This window comes from Corvus brachyrhynchos, unplaced genomic scaffold, assembly GCF_000691975.1.
Source record: "Corvus brachyrhynchos isolate BGI_N302 unplaced genomic scaffold, ASM69197v1 scaffold101, whole genome shotgun sequence".
In the NCBI taxonomy this organism is placed as follows: Eukaryota; Metazoa; Chordata; class Aves; order Passeriformes; family Corvidae; genus Corvus; species Corvus brachyrhynchos.
Window position 1 is genome coordinate 21,014,831 of NW_008237239.1, and position 14,308 is coordinate 21,029,138.

The 14,308-nt window shown below is 38.7% G+C and overlaps 2 protein-coding genes across 2 annotated transcripts; one reads left to right on the forward strand and one right to left on the reverse strand.

Annotated features, from left to right (window-relative positions):
• Nucleotides 1–730: 730 nt before the first annotated feature.
• SPDYA (speedy/RINGO cell cycle regulator family member A) lies at nt 731–7,305 on the forward strand. Its single transcript, XM_008630376.2, has 6 exons — nt 731–1,312; nt 2,319–2,377; nt 2,637–2,722; nt 4,332–4,503; nt 5,453–5,744; nt 7,127–7,305. Exons 1-6 carry the CDS (start codon nt 1,084–1,086, stop codon nt 7,213–7,215), a joined length of 927 nt encoding a protein of 308 aa, XP_008628598.1. The 5' UTR covers nt 731–1,083; the 3' UTR covers nt 7,216–7,305.
• A 98-nt stretch (nt 7,306–7,403) lies between these two features.
• Nucleotides 7,404–14,267, reverse strand: TRMT61B (tRNA methyltransferase 61B). Its single transcript, XM_017730118.1, has 6 exons — nt 14,148–14,267; nt 10,308–10,498; nt 9,012–9,103; nt 8,376–8,611; nt 7,706–7,786; nt 7,404–7,521 (listed from the first exon to the last, which is right to left on the reverse strand). The coding sequence occupies exons 1-6, from the start codon at nt 14,227–14,229 to the stop codon at nt 7,478–7,480; spliced, it is 726 nt and encodes a 241-aa protein (XP_017585607.1). The 5' UTR covers nt 14,230–14,267; the 3' UTR covers nt 7,404–7,477.
• Between the last annotated feature and the right edge of the window lie 41 nt (nt 14,268–14,308).

The window sequence follows — 14,308 nt, forward strand, 5'->3', positions numbered from 1 at the left end:
CTTGGGGCGACGGCGCCGCACACGCCGATTGGCTGCGAGAGACGCCACTCGACGTGTGGAGGCGTGAGGGGGAGGCCGCTGAGGGAGGCGGGAAGGGGCGGGCACGGGCGGCTTTGGGCTTTGCCGCAGGGAGCCAAAATTACAGCCACGCCTGAGGGGCCTTTCGTGTTTGTGCGGCAGCCACCTAAGAGCTGGGGAGCCAGATAGGCTGCTGTGAGCCAGCCTCAAACAGCCCCCTGCGGAGAGACCTACTGAAGACGTAAATACATTTAATCCCGCCAAAAAATACCCTTCCTCACTCTCCATTTGGCACCCCCTTAAATTTTGCGGTTACAAACACCACAGGTATGTTTTCGGGGCCTTTCGTGTTTGTGCGGCAGCCACCTAAGAGCTGGGGAGCCAGATAGGCTGCTGTGAGCCAGCCTCAAACAGCCCCCTGCGGAGAGACCTACTGAAGACGTAAATACATTTAATCCCGCCAAAAAATACCCTTCCTCACTCTCCATTTGGCACCCCCTTAAATTTTGCGGTTACAAACACCACAGGTATGTTTTCTTGGTTGTGCCTTCAGGGTATGTCCAACTTGAGGGATAAGTTTAATTCCCAATGGCAATTAGGAGCTCAAGACTTGATTTTAACGTTATGTGGTTCAATCACAGTTCTGCTGCGTTAATTCCATTACTATTCCTTTTAAAAAAAGACACAATCACAAATCGGAGGGGAAGTTTTTTGGTAGATCTAAATGTGTGGAGCTACAAGGACCTGACAAACAGCAACCTTTACTGGAAAGGCTCTTTTCCCATTTTCCAAAGTTGACCGGAAAAAGAAAAATTGAAGGCTCCTTCTACTACGGAAAAAAGAAAAGCTTTATAAAATTAGAACTAAATCAAAGAACTCTACGTGGCTGTCTTAGGGCACAAGACTTAAGATAATCAGTACTGATAAAATTAATTTTCCATCGCCTGACGTACAAACTGTACTGAAACGTTTCATGTGAACAAAAGAAATGTACTAGTGCTCAAACTGACCATTTTTGTAGTTAATTTCTTCTTATTTTTTTAACAGGAACCTTTGCTTAACGAAATGAAACACAATCTGGTGTGTCAGACACCTCCCACTGTCACTGTTCATGTAAAATCGAGTGCATCCAGATCACATCAGCAAAAAAAACTTACTAGACTAAAGAGACCTGCTTTTAAAGACCATCAAGAAAATTGTGAGAAAGGGGTTCCTAGTCAGAAATATAAATGTCCAAAGGGACCATGTCTAGTTATTCAGCGTCAGGAAATGACAGCTTTCTTTAAATTATTTGGTACGTTATAATGTGAGATATGAATGCATTGACCAAACAGAATGTTTTCTAAGCTCAGTAATTTTGAGAGTGCTTTTTATATTGAAACTAATGGCAATTCTTTATCAAAACATTTTGTTGTTATATTTCCGTATATAAATATTTAATGCTTAAGTTAAGGGCTACCAAACTGATGAAAAGTATCTCTTTTAAATTACAAATGAAACCAAGGTGGTTTGCTACTTTTTATGATAATTTTTCTTCCTATTTTCTCTTATATTTCAACAAATACTTGTAAAACAATGTGCATCTTGTTTTACACGAGGCTTAAAAAAAGGACACCTTGTCTCTTTAACATGTTACTTACTGTGGGAATAAACTTCTGGGGGGAGAAGTGGAACGGGAGACAATCTAAGGAGTTGGAGCATCTCTTTATTTGTGTGTCTTTCATATAAAGTTTTGTATTTATTTGCTTTAGCAAAGACGTTAAGTAATAGTGGAAGATTACAGCTGGTTTTTATTTGACCCTTAAATACAGAAGTGAATGAGAGAGAGTTCGTGGTAGTTACGGTACATGGTCATGGACAGTGAAGCACTGACCAAAAATAAGCAAGTATTGCCCTATAAAGGCTGCCAGGTAATCAAGGTGCAGGATCTCAGCAGTCTGTAGTTCCTCTGAAATAATGGTGTGCTATCACTTGGAAGCATGTAATGCGGGAAGAAATTATGCAAATAGAAAAAAATAGTGACATATTTTTCACTTTTGCTTGCTGTTACTGAGAATGGATGAAATGCAGTCACCAGATTTCCCACCTTGCCTTTCTGGTAGTTTTTTTTTCTTTTGCCACGTAAGTTTTTTTCACAACTGACCTCTCCTACTGCCCTCAATTTCTCTGTTCTCTACTGGTGGCTCTAGCTTCTTTTCTTTTATTTGGTTTAATGAAAGACCATCTGTTATTTATTTATAAATACCTTCTAACATAAACAGTTTTGGTGTTTGAAATGCTACAGCTTTCTCTTGTTACAGATGACGATCTAATCCAAGACTTCCTTTGGATGGACTGTTGCTGTGAAGTTGCTGACAAGGTAAGTGTATTTCCTTCTTAGTTAATACAACATACACTGAGTGAGAAATCTGCCTTTAATTACTTGATACTTTAATGCAAATACAGAACATAATTTTTTTTCTAATGGTTTCACATGGAAGTTTCAAGAAACTTAATTCATGCTTTCCTCATTGTTAAAAATGATGAAAATATCTTGGTGCCAGATAAATGTGTGAATCAATTTAGGAAATACTATACCTAAATAACACATTCATACCTCATTTTACATTTTAAAACAGTATCTCTTGGCAATGACTTTCGTTTATTTCAAGAGAGCTAACTTCACACCAAGTGAGCATACCAGAATCAATTTCTTTGTTGCTCTGTAAGTACTTTAAAATTATCTGGTTTTATTAGAATAAACTTTGCATTATTTCTTTATGACACTGATAATTATGATATGTGATGAGACTTCCTTGAGGTAGTATCTAAACAACCTGATCTAGGGGATGGCATCCCTCGGGATGGCAGGGGGGCTGGAACTAGGTGGTCTTTAAAGTCCATTCCAACCCAAACCATTCTGTGGTTCTATGATAATCTATATACTATGAATAAATAATGCAGATTCAACATTTTTCCTGTGATGGAACAAGCTTGAGCAGCAGACAGGGGATGCTTGCATTGCTGTAGTGATACACAGAGTGGCATTCTGCCTACCAAACTCAATCTGGGAGCTTTTTAAGCATTATGAGAAATATATGCAGGACAATACACAGCAACACATCTGTGGCTCACAGGTGCTCTTACAGACCCTATTTCGTATCTTTGCCAGCCTTTAAGTCATTTGTACCAAAACATTTCAAGCATGATAGGCACCTCAGGAATGTCTTTTTATTAAAGTTTCTGTCAACATGATTTAAATCAACTGTAAAAACATTGCTAGAGAATTTCTGAGAACTTTTTTGAACAGTTGTAAAATGCCTGTACTTTAAAACAGTGGTGGAATCAGTAATCCATCTTTACCAGGCCTACGTAATCCCTCTGTATTTGGCTATACCTACAGAGGGTTCTGCATTTTCTTTCACAGTGTTATGGTGCTACGGTCCTATTTTTTGGTAGTATCACTTTTCAGGTGCTCTGATTTGCACACTAGTGCAGGGGCAAAGTGGCTGTTCCTTCTGCTGTCACTGGTACTGTGGGTGACCTCCACAGAGCATGGAGGAGGGAGCCCTCTGACTCCACTGAAGGGGAAAAAGCCAGGCCAGAACAGTGAAAGGGGACAAAGGGTCTGGTGAGACTGGGACTAGAGAGAATACTGGGGTCAGGAGAAAGTGAGGAAACTGGGGAGGAGACTAAAAGTCTTAATTTTTTCAAGTGTGATTGTCAGGAGTTTAGTATCAGGTGGATCCAGAGGAAGTAAATATTTTCCTGTTGTCTGAGAAAACAATCCAAAACTAAAAGTAATAGATAGTGAAGGAAGGGAGGAATAGAGACATTAAAAAAAGTCATTTAAGGTTCTCACTTATAACTGAAGGTAGACCTGTATTTAGTTGTTTGCTCCTAATTTAATATGAGCAATGTAATTTTCCAAGAATAGCTAAAATCCATAAAGTAAAAAATGTAAAGTTTAAGATTTCATGGGATAGTTTTAAAGAATCAATGAGAAACTGTTCATTTTAGTTCTAAGGTTTCTTGCCAGCTTGGAGCAAGATGTCAGGATATGCTAGTTCTTGCTTATCTACCAATTTAGGAAACTCTAGGGTAAAGCAATTTTTATAAAAGCTTGGGTTTTTTTACCCAAAGGATGCACATGGAACTAATTAAGAAAATACTGTATTCCAGAGAGAAGGCTGTATTTTGTTAGTGTTTTTTCCTCACAATACTAGAAAAAAGAACCACTGCATTATGTCTGTTATTTTATATTAGAAATCATTCTAATATAGTAGTTTAAGATTTAAAAATATTTACAAACATAAACATATATATATTTGAAGGTATCTGGCAAACACAGTTGAAGAAGACAATGAAGAAGCAAAGTATGACATTTTCCCATGGGCTTTGGGCAAGGCCTGGAGAAAGCTCTTCCCTGATTTCTTAAAGTTAAGAGATCAGCTATGGAGTAGAATTGACTACAGGGCTATTGTAAGCAGACGCTGCTGTGAAGAGGTAGGGAGGTAGATTTAATATTGTAGATGCTGAAATCTCAACAATTAACACCAGCTAGCAATTTAGCTCTGTACAAGTTCTTCCCTAAAGTAAACAGACAATCCATGGGAAAGAAAAGATGCTGCTAGAATGTAATGGTCCATTTATCCTCCATGATATTTCTTCCTTCTCCATTTAAAATACATTGTTTGAAACCATGTTTTTTAAGTAAACTAGAATATTTTATATTGCACTACTGTTAAAAGTAAGTTTCTATTGGCTAGAATCTGCTTTATGCAAATACTTTTTATTTAAAATCTACTTTGATTTGTTTCACTTCATCCACTTCAGAAATAATTTTGCATGCTTTACAATTTATAAGGAAAAAATTCCTCATTTTTCCTCATTCCTCACTTTTCAGGTGAAATGTGTATCTGGAAAAGCCCATGTCATGTTCTAAGTAAATAATGTTTACTTCCAAATGGTGGAAAAGAAAATCTCTTTTACTCTAGAGGCCCATTTCTGGGGATGGGATTAGATGCTATGGGAAAAGCACAAGGAACAAGACGAGTGCAGGATGCTTTTCTTTGCATACCTTCCCAGCTTCCCACTGGTATGCAACTTCCCACTCCCATTATTTCCCTGATGATGAACACTGTTGGCTGATGTTTAGTAGCTGGCCAAAGACACTATCTTGTGTCCAACATACCAAGCACAAGCTAGTGTTTGTGATGACTCTTGTGAACATACAGGGCTGTGAGCTGGGATGTTTCCACACCTGACTGGTACCAGGATTACTTACTCCTGCCAAAGGGAGCAAACTTTGTAGTGGGATAGTATGAGACAGATAAGAGATGATGCCCATTTCAGCTACGTTAATTCCCTGCCATACACTAATTGGATCTCTTGTTTTCAGCTGTAAGTTTTCTCATTATTCTTCCACTTCCTGATCGCATGGCTGTTCCCATAGGTGATGGCTATTGCTCCCACACATTACATATGGCAGCGAGAGCGCTCCATGCACCACAGTGGAGCTCTGAGGAATTACGATGATGAAGTCCAGCTGCCCCGAGGCCCCAGTGCTACTCCTACCGACTGCCTGCTCTGTGGTAAGAAAGGCAGATTTGTACGACTTGGATTATCATCTTCCTCCTCATCTACTGACACCTTGGAGATGATGGAATTACATTCATCCCAGAAATCGAAAGACACCTTCTCAACTGAAAAAATGTTCATCGACTCTCCTTCTTATAAAGCCCAAGGTATGGTTTAATATTGCAAATAATTTTCCATTAGTTTATATATGGCGCAAATACACCCTACAAGTGCTGCAGGGACTGCTCTGTCCCTCCCTATTACACATGCAGTTGCCTTGGCAGAACTGTGCTTTTACTCTCATTGATTCATTTTCATATACTGTATTCTTGACTTCCTGGAAGCACCAACTGCTTTACATTGAGTCTCTTCACATTACCTTCATCTACTACAGTAGATTTTGGGTTACATTCCAGTCTATTTAGGCATTTATTGCTATTCTTGCATTATAAATGAAATTGAGAGTCCTGTCTGGAACAATAAAAATACCACTGTGTGTTAAGTGAGTTAAAGTGCTCTTGCTGAGAGCATGTTTTGAGAAATGGCAGGATGCTCAGCTGTGGTATGAGTTTGGACATAGGTTAAATCACAATTCCCATTTTCCTCTAAGTGTATCTCATTTGCTGACAATATATACAACTGTTGTAATACTGGTATACGAGTAGAAAACAAGAGTTTATGTGAAAATTGTTTATATAATTGTATCTTTGCCCATTAAACTACTCAAAATAGCATCCTCAGCCTTTGTATTAGAGGCCTCTGTTACATACAGCAGCTATGGGGCAAAACCATTATTAAATTTATTACTAAAATTGAAACACACTTGTGATGCAAACTTCCTGGGGCATCTGTATAAGGCCTCAGCTCTGCAAAGATACTCTCACGAACTTAACCAGTGCGGAGTTCCTAGTATACTTATTTAATACAAGGGTAGTTATAGCTCTGTATGTTTTCTTTGCATATGTTCTCATTAATATCCAAATTTTCACTATTCTAGTAGGATTGTTACTGCTTTTGACAGCTTTAATACAACTGTGATTCTCAAGAGATCCCTCAATTTTGAAAAATTTGGCATTTGAATATTTCCTGAGATACAAAACAAGTCAGGTGTTTACAAAACATAACTTAAAAATTTAATGTGTTAAACATTACCACTTCCTCAGGTGAGACCCAAAATGACTTAAAATTGTTTTTACTTGAGAGATCTTGCTTCTTGTCTCTGACAAGGGTCAGAAAAAACTGTTTTCTCCAACTGTTTGAGAATACTTGATATAAAGCAAAGTTCACAAATAACCAGGCAACTTGCAGCATGAGTGCTGGAAGGGAAGCAAAGCTGTGCCTGTCAACTATTTCGATCTTGAAATAAGCACAGCTTTATCAACTGAAGACATTCAGTGAACTTCAGAATCTCGTAAAGTTATGCTTTAAGAACATTGTTCTTAAAGAAACCTATAGTAACCAGTTGGAAGCCAGTGAAGTACTCATTTCAAAGGGCAGCCTTTGATCCCGCAAGGTCTTACTACACTTTTTTCCTTATTTTTTCTGGTAGACTGTCAGAGCCTGTCCAGCAAAAGGCAACCACGTAGCACCCTGAACCAAGATAAATCCATGGATTGGTTTACAAGCAATGGAGAATGAAATACACCTGATAAGACAGAAGCAGATACTGTGACTTGCAGGACAATCTGGGCTGCATCACACCACCAGATGTGATGATACACTTAAAATTTCTCCCTTTACATAGTGGGGTAATGATTGGTGTTTTAAACTTGATGCGAGGTAGATATCAGAGCAGTCGTTACTTAAAAGTTACACAACTTGCAAAATGTAGCATCTACTTTGTAATGTTTTATTTTATTCTGATACAATATTCAAATTAGCAGCTAGGGAGGCAGCATCATCAAGAAAGCAGTGGTCGAAACTTTCTCAGCTTGGTAAGGAATGCTAATTAAAAAACAAAAAGTTACTACTTTAGCATTTCAATATACAAGGATTGTTTTATTATTATAAATTTTATGATTTCATGATATAGGAACATATCAAATGCTAGTACAAAAAAAAACAAGTATTTTTTTTAAAATAAAAATACCACAAAACATTCAAGATAAACATTTTCCAAGTGTCTCACCTGAATGAGCTTCCTGACAGTGGGATGGTCGGGCAATGTAAGGCACTGAGTGGTTTGCTGTAGCAGCATCACAAAGTGATTCTGTGAGAAGGACATTTTTTTTTTTTACTTCGTTCCCACAGCTTTAAGACCTACATGGAGACTAGAGTTGACAATGTGCATGGAATATTTTTCTCTGACATATTTTCTTTTTTTTGTTGTCACCTATCAGTATATTCAGAACTCTTTGCTCTAGTACGCATTTTACAGATCTATACTGTAAATATATATATGGCATCATTTTTGGATTTGCCAGAACAGCATAATTTTAAAACAGAGCATGCTGGCACCGTTTCTCCTAAAGAATCCTTAAGTCCATCAGCATCCTCAAAAGCAGCTATAGGATGAGTATAAAGAACTGAATTTTATTAAAATCCAAAAATTTGAAAACAGTAGTAGAAGGGCAGTCATTCTTTATTGCAGATTGCAATTTATTTTCTATTTAGCCCAGATTTTTAATAAGATATTTAAACTTAAATAACAATTAATAGTCTTTTTTAAACCTGACAAGGCCTAGGGCTGTCCAAAACCTTGCCTATTCTCAGCTGACCTAAGAAAAAATACTGCCTCTTCCTATACCAGATTATCAAAGTGCAGTAATAGGGTATCTCAGTAGCAGTAAAGTTCTTACCATTGTATTTGCTTTCTTTAAGAACTGCTTGATCCTGAATATGGATTTCTTCGTACTCATTTTGAGGGGGTTCTTCAATATTTTCTTGAGTTTCCACCATTTGGCTTGATTTGCAATGCTTGATTTTAGCAGGGAGTACTGACCAGCTTCTGTGAGTTACCTCAATTATCCTTTCACACAAGAAAGGAAGCTTGCAGCTCCGAATTCTGTCTAAAAGGTCAATAACCTGTGTGATGCTTTTGAAGAAATGCAAAGGATAAAGGAGCACTTTCAAGACTCAAATCACACAGTCTCAGTTATACTGACTTCAGCACATTCTTTACCTTTGAGGTTAAGCAAGTCCTTCAGTTTTAGGGTAAAGGAGCAACCTGACTACTGCACTGGAGAACAGGGCAGTTACTTTGAGGATGTCATGAAATGCAAACTTTGGGAGTGAGAACATTCCCCAGGCACATGCCAAATGATTTGGCCAAGTGTAATTTATACTGAGTGTGACTCCTCAAAAAAAGTTACATGGGGAAAAAACCCAACTTTGTTAACCATTTCATTAATGCTGGATGTGTATTTCAGAAGATGCTTGGTTTTGTACCAAGGCCAGGTAATGCCTGAATAAAGGTGCCAGAAGTAAATACTTACTTTGCTAAGTACACAGCACACACCCCACCTTGCTTCAGGCTTGGGTATACAACAGGCAGAGCACACTGAGGGTTCAGCATATCCAGAACTACCTGCAAGAGAAAGACAATGTTTACTGGGAAAACATATGTACATCTATCAATGTAACATACAACAATGCTTGGGGGAAAATAAAGGTTATGGAAAAGAGATGCATACAACAGCAGCATGTCATCATCAACCAGTTTAATATACTCCCTCTCAAAACCTGAGGTGCACACTTACACAAAATGAAGTCCTCTCTACTTCCAAATGAATTTCTATTAAAACAGCAAGTAGCATTTGACCAACTAGGTAGGTTACTAGGAAGTTAAACCTCCTAGTAATTAAATCCCATAATCCTAACAGTAATAAAAACTTTTAGTAAATGTAGTCTTCTAACACACTTGAATACCTATCTCTCAAATATGAAAAAAAGATTGTTCAAACACATAAAAAGAGCATATTATGGTCTCAATGTCAAACCTGCTGTTTGTTTCAAGATAAAAAAAAACCTTCTGTCTTTGGCACTTTATCCATCTTCTGCTAGGAAGCTATTCAGATTGTAAAAAAAACGGGATAAGCAATACCTGATCCTTCCTGCAGGACTGTTACTTAAAACGTTTCTTGAAAGGGTATTTTTGTGCTATGTATTATATTTCTTCACTTGCAGCATTTAAAAAATTGCTATTTGTTTAAAGCATTTAGTAACTAAGTAGTTTTAAGTAGTTTGTCTTCTTTACAGGGAAGAGTGGTTGACATCCAGCTATTTTCCCCAGCATGTCTTCCTTTAGGAAATTTGGATACAAAGAAGCAGGACAGGAGAGCCAGCAATAGCATTCTTTAAATTATGGTGTAGTTACATTGTGCATTCTATATAGCTGATAGCAATGTGGTCACATAGTTACATTTTTAATAAGGTTATGTAGTCTTCTGAAATTTCATGCTTGAAATATGTACCTCATAGTTATAAAAATATCAGTTTCTCAAAAATACAAAAAAGTGAGTTGGTGTTTGCTTACAAGACAGCAGTGATTAATTGTAATATTTCTATAGTATGGCTTTATCACTCTTTCATTTGAGAACCTGTAACTGAAGCCTTGAAAATATTTGTATCTGACAAAAAAATTACAATGTTTCTTTCACTGAGGAGGACCTGATTGTTATTTCTCATGTTACACTAGATATGGGAATCCTGTTGTGAGTATGAGCTCTAGAGGTTTTCATTTACAGAGAAAAGACACATGTCAAAGAGGGGAATTGTCTGGATTTACTTACTGCATCAAGTGTTACAGATTTCATATCTGCAGCAGCTGTTGAAATGTCTTTAAGAATGAACTCCACGTTATCTGGCCACTCATCCATGTGTCCTATTTCCCATGCAGAACGCCAGTGCCTGTAATTCTTCTTAGCTAAACTATGATGATCATCTCTGATTTCATAACTTAGAACACGACCTTTGGGCCCAACTGAAAACAAACAAAAGACACTCCACTCACCACTTGACACTTGTTATAAAGACTTGAGAAACACAAACAAACAAAAAAGCAAAAAGCATAGTCTATAACTTAAGTACAACTTTCCATCTCCACTTAAGGAAATGATCACATATGAAACAGTGACAATCTATGTTTTCTTTATGTTTAAAACAAACACATGCAGAAAAAGTGCCGTGTTAGTTCTTTCACAGACAGAAATCCATCAACGCACAGATGAAATAAAGTGTAGTTACAGTAGTACAGACTGTTCCTGAGATGTTCTCCTGACGTTGCTCCTGCAGCAAAAGACAAGTTGAGCATTTGTGGCCCCAGATCCTTCTGCTAGAGCAACAAGAGGTACCAGATGAGAATGCTGCACCAATGCTCACAGGCTAAGAAAACCCCCAGACCTGCTCACTGATGTCAGCCCCACAGACAAGTTTTCTGGTGTACTCTTTGATTTACACAGGTTTGTGTAATTTTCCTGTTATTGTCTGCAACAGTAATAAATTATTAAGTCTGAAGTTACTATTCTGAAATTTACCAGTGTACAATGTTTCTCATAAAGGAAGTATTTCTAGGCTGTCCAGGCAGACAGCAGGGTGTGCACTGCTGTATTATTCTATATTTGTATTACTCCAATTCCTCAAGCCTGTCCCACCGCTCACTTTTCTCTCCTTGCTGATTTGGAATGGGTGCAGGCAGCTTTCAGGAAGCAGCAGCTCCCTGGATCAGGTTCTGTGCCTTTCTAAGCCATTTCAGTTTGAAGTCACCAGGCTCGTTTCCTCACCTATGTGATCCCACTGCAAATCCATTCAGCTAACTGAATAAAAGAAGGGATGATCAGACAAAGGCCAAAAACACCTTGTAAGAACAGGAAGGTTTCAGCATATTGCCTTTGATCACCTGAAACAGTTGTGGAGTCACAGTGCCAGCTCTTTATTACTTCAGATTATCAGTTTAGACACATCAGAAAAATAAAGTTCTTCTCACTAGGGGGTCAGTCTTACCCCCACTCATTCAAAGTAATTCCTACTTCTTGAAACTGCTTTTTTTAAAAATAAGAACAAAGTGAAATATCTAGACAAAACTTCATTACTGTGAAGCTACAGTATGTCAAGTTTGCATACATTGTATTTTCCAGTTCTCAAAGATCTTAAAGGCATGGCAAATGCCACTCTCTTAACCTTATCCTGTTGCATGTCAGTAGTTTCTAGGAATGATTAAAGAAATAATGGAAAAGAAAACATGAAATGAGTAATAATTAAGAAAAGACATGAATGAAATCTGTTAAATCAATGAGAATTTTGGAAATTAAATAACTCCGTGGACATTGGTAAGGTGTCCACTAGACTTGAATTCCAGCATTTACCCATGTAGCAGCTGTTTTCCTTGTTGGGTATCACTGGTGCGTATTTAATGGTGGAAAAGCAGCCACTATTAGGAAACAGCAAAACAAATCTATTCATTTCTGTGTCAGCACCAAAGTGTGTTCAGCTGTGGCTAAAACTGTCTGTATTTGGTGCCGATTTAAATTCAACACATTTGAAAACAGCAATGCAATTTCATACCTTTTTCCCACTCCTCAAAACAGAACTGATGTGGCACACAACAACTGCATTCTTCCCATGGATAGGGTTAACACAAGCCTGGTAATGCCAATGATTTTGCCAACTTGGCCCATTTACAGCTAAATTAAAGTGATTAGAAAAAAACTGTTGGACAAGACTGAAAAAATGAGAGGAATAATTGGCAAGTTCAGGTGTGCTTGTATGAAATGGCCACAGTAGACTGAATATCTAAGGCAGGAAAATCAGTTGCTGCATTTAGCAAGAGCTAACTTTTGCCTTAGCCAGTAGCAGGCATTCTATCTCTTTGTTTCGGGTCTGCATGTAGGGCAAGATGGGGAAAGCTAATGACTCTTACTTTCTCTAAATGGAAAGAGAAGTGCTGATGTTTATCTTCTGCTTCGTCAGCTTCTAGCTCCTACAGCAGCGATGGTTGCTTTGAGGATAATCCCATGCTAGCTTCAAATCCCAATGGAACTAAAAAACCCCAAAAAGTAGTTTATTTCAGAAAGATGATCAGAAGAAACCCAGGAATAGCAGTAGGGGGCAGAAAGAGGGAGAGGGAGCAGAGGTGCAAGGGCTGACCTTGCAACTTGGGCCCAACATATCAAGACCAGGTGCGCTGAGTGATCTTGGGGCAGTGTTTAATGGCTGATCAAACACAAGCATCTTCAACCAGATCAGTGTGCCAGGTGTGGGTTACAGGTAAAACAAGGACTAAGAAGAACAAACTGCTTTGTTCATCCCGGAAAAGGACCCTCCAGGTTCCCCTTGCTGCTGCTTACATGCCCTCACCAATTTTAAGTTCCTGATAGATCTCAGCACTCTATCCTGTACCATTCCTAGTTCCTCAGCAGTTGGATCTAGCACCCCAGAGCATGGTTGGATCAATGGCTCTGGTAACGTACTTGCTGTATACTGAATTTCCTCAGAAAACTCACACTTCTAAAAAGCCTTGTATTGTTACCCTGGAGCACATGCCAAGGGACAGTAGGTATCCAGCACAGCTCCACAGGAGAGTAAGAACTAGTTCTAAGGCTATTCAGTGGTCTTGAACAAAAAGAGCAGCTTCTTTGCTGAGTTTGGCTCCCTCACATCACCTCCCACAGACACGTGGCTGGCTGTAAGTGGGAGCAGAAATGCTCTGTTTTGAATTGCTGGAGGGTACTGAGCAAATCCACAAAGGCAGATCAAACTGTAAACATTTTAGAGACAGCATAGTCTACAATGTGGTCTTAATGATCATTGGGATGTAGTAAAAAAAGAAATGCTAGTTTCACTGAAGCTCAGGTACAGTTACTCTGACAGTGGGATGCCCTCAAACACTGACTTTGAACATGTCTTCAGGACATGCAACTTGTGCTTTTCTGCTCTATCAATCAAGATGAGCAGTGATTAAGTTCTTGTCTTTACCCTCCCAAGTCCTTTAATACTGCAAACAATGGTAACAGGTTTGTTTCCTTTTCTTAAGGAATTTGTTCTACCAGGAGCCCATAAATCAGATTATTCTGAAGTATGGTCCACTTACTGGATGCCTACAAACAAGATGAGTTTTAAGGGTGGTTTCACTCTCACTCACATGGCTGAGTGCAAAGGCTCTCTATCTTTCAGGGCATGGAGACCTTGATCAAATGAGGCTGGCTGTAACATGATAAACAACAGTGTGTCTCCTCATAAGCATTTTCACTGGTACCCAGCAACTGGATTATTCATGTGACGCATCAAGATGAGGAAAAAACAAACCGAGAAAAGCAAGAGATTGGACAGAGAGCCAAATAGGGTTAAGCAAAAGCCAACAATAATGATGACTGAAACTCGGCTTTCTGCAGGGCCTTCGGTAACCATTTACACTATGGCCCTCTAAGCACAGTCAAAGTGGTTTGCAGTCCCTGTGCTGACATAACTCTGCTTCAAGTCAACAAACTACACATGAACATGTGAACTGCAGCAAAGCTTTTATGAGCTGAGTACTAAGGACTACGAGAACCGTAAGTATCTGAGCAAAAAAAAAAAAAAGCAAGCTGTGATAAGGAAATAAATAAATTCTGTGTTTTCTAAAGCCAAGTTCTCACCTGCTCTTGACAGAAACAAGCTCATAGCACCAGACCCGCTGCCCGTTTCCAACACGGTGTCTCCCGGGTGGATATCCGTCATCGTTAATATAGCGCTTATGTCCTGCGAGCGAGAAAAACACGGCACGTTACTATTCGCGAAAAATTAAAGGCGAGATTCG

What these genes read in the sequence shown, in the direction of transcription:
- SPDYA (XM_008630376.2), top strand. Translation starts at nt 1,084, where the DNA reads ATGAAACACAATCTGGTGTGTCAGACACCTCCCACTGTCACTGTTCAT. An exon ending in AGCTTTCTTTAAATTATTTG is followed by an intron (nt 1,313 to 2,318) that starts GTACGTTATAAT and finishes CTCTTGTTACAG; the next exon opens with ATGACGATCTAATCCAAGAC. An exon ending in ATCAATTTCTTTGTTGCTCT is followed by an intron (nt 2,723 to 4,331) that starts GTAAGTACTTTA and finishes ATATATTTGAAG; the next exon opens with GTATCTGGCAAACACAGTTG.
- TRMT61B (XM_017730118.1), bottom strand. Translation starts at nt 14,229, where the DNA reads ATGACGGATATCCACCCGGGAGACACCGTGTTGGAAACGGGCAGCGGG. An exon ending in TAAAGAAAGCAAATACAATG is followed by an intron (nt 7,787 to 8,375) that starts GTAAGAACTTTA and finishes TCCTTCTCACAG; the next exon opens with AATCACTTTGTGATGCTGCT. An exon ending in CTGTCAGGAAGCTCATTCAG is followed by an intron (nt 7,522 to 7,705) that starts GTGAGACACTTG and finishes TTTTTTAATTAG; the next exon opens with CATTCCTTACCAAGCTGAGA.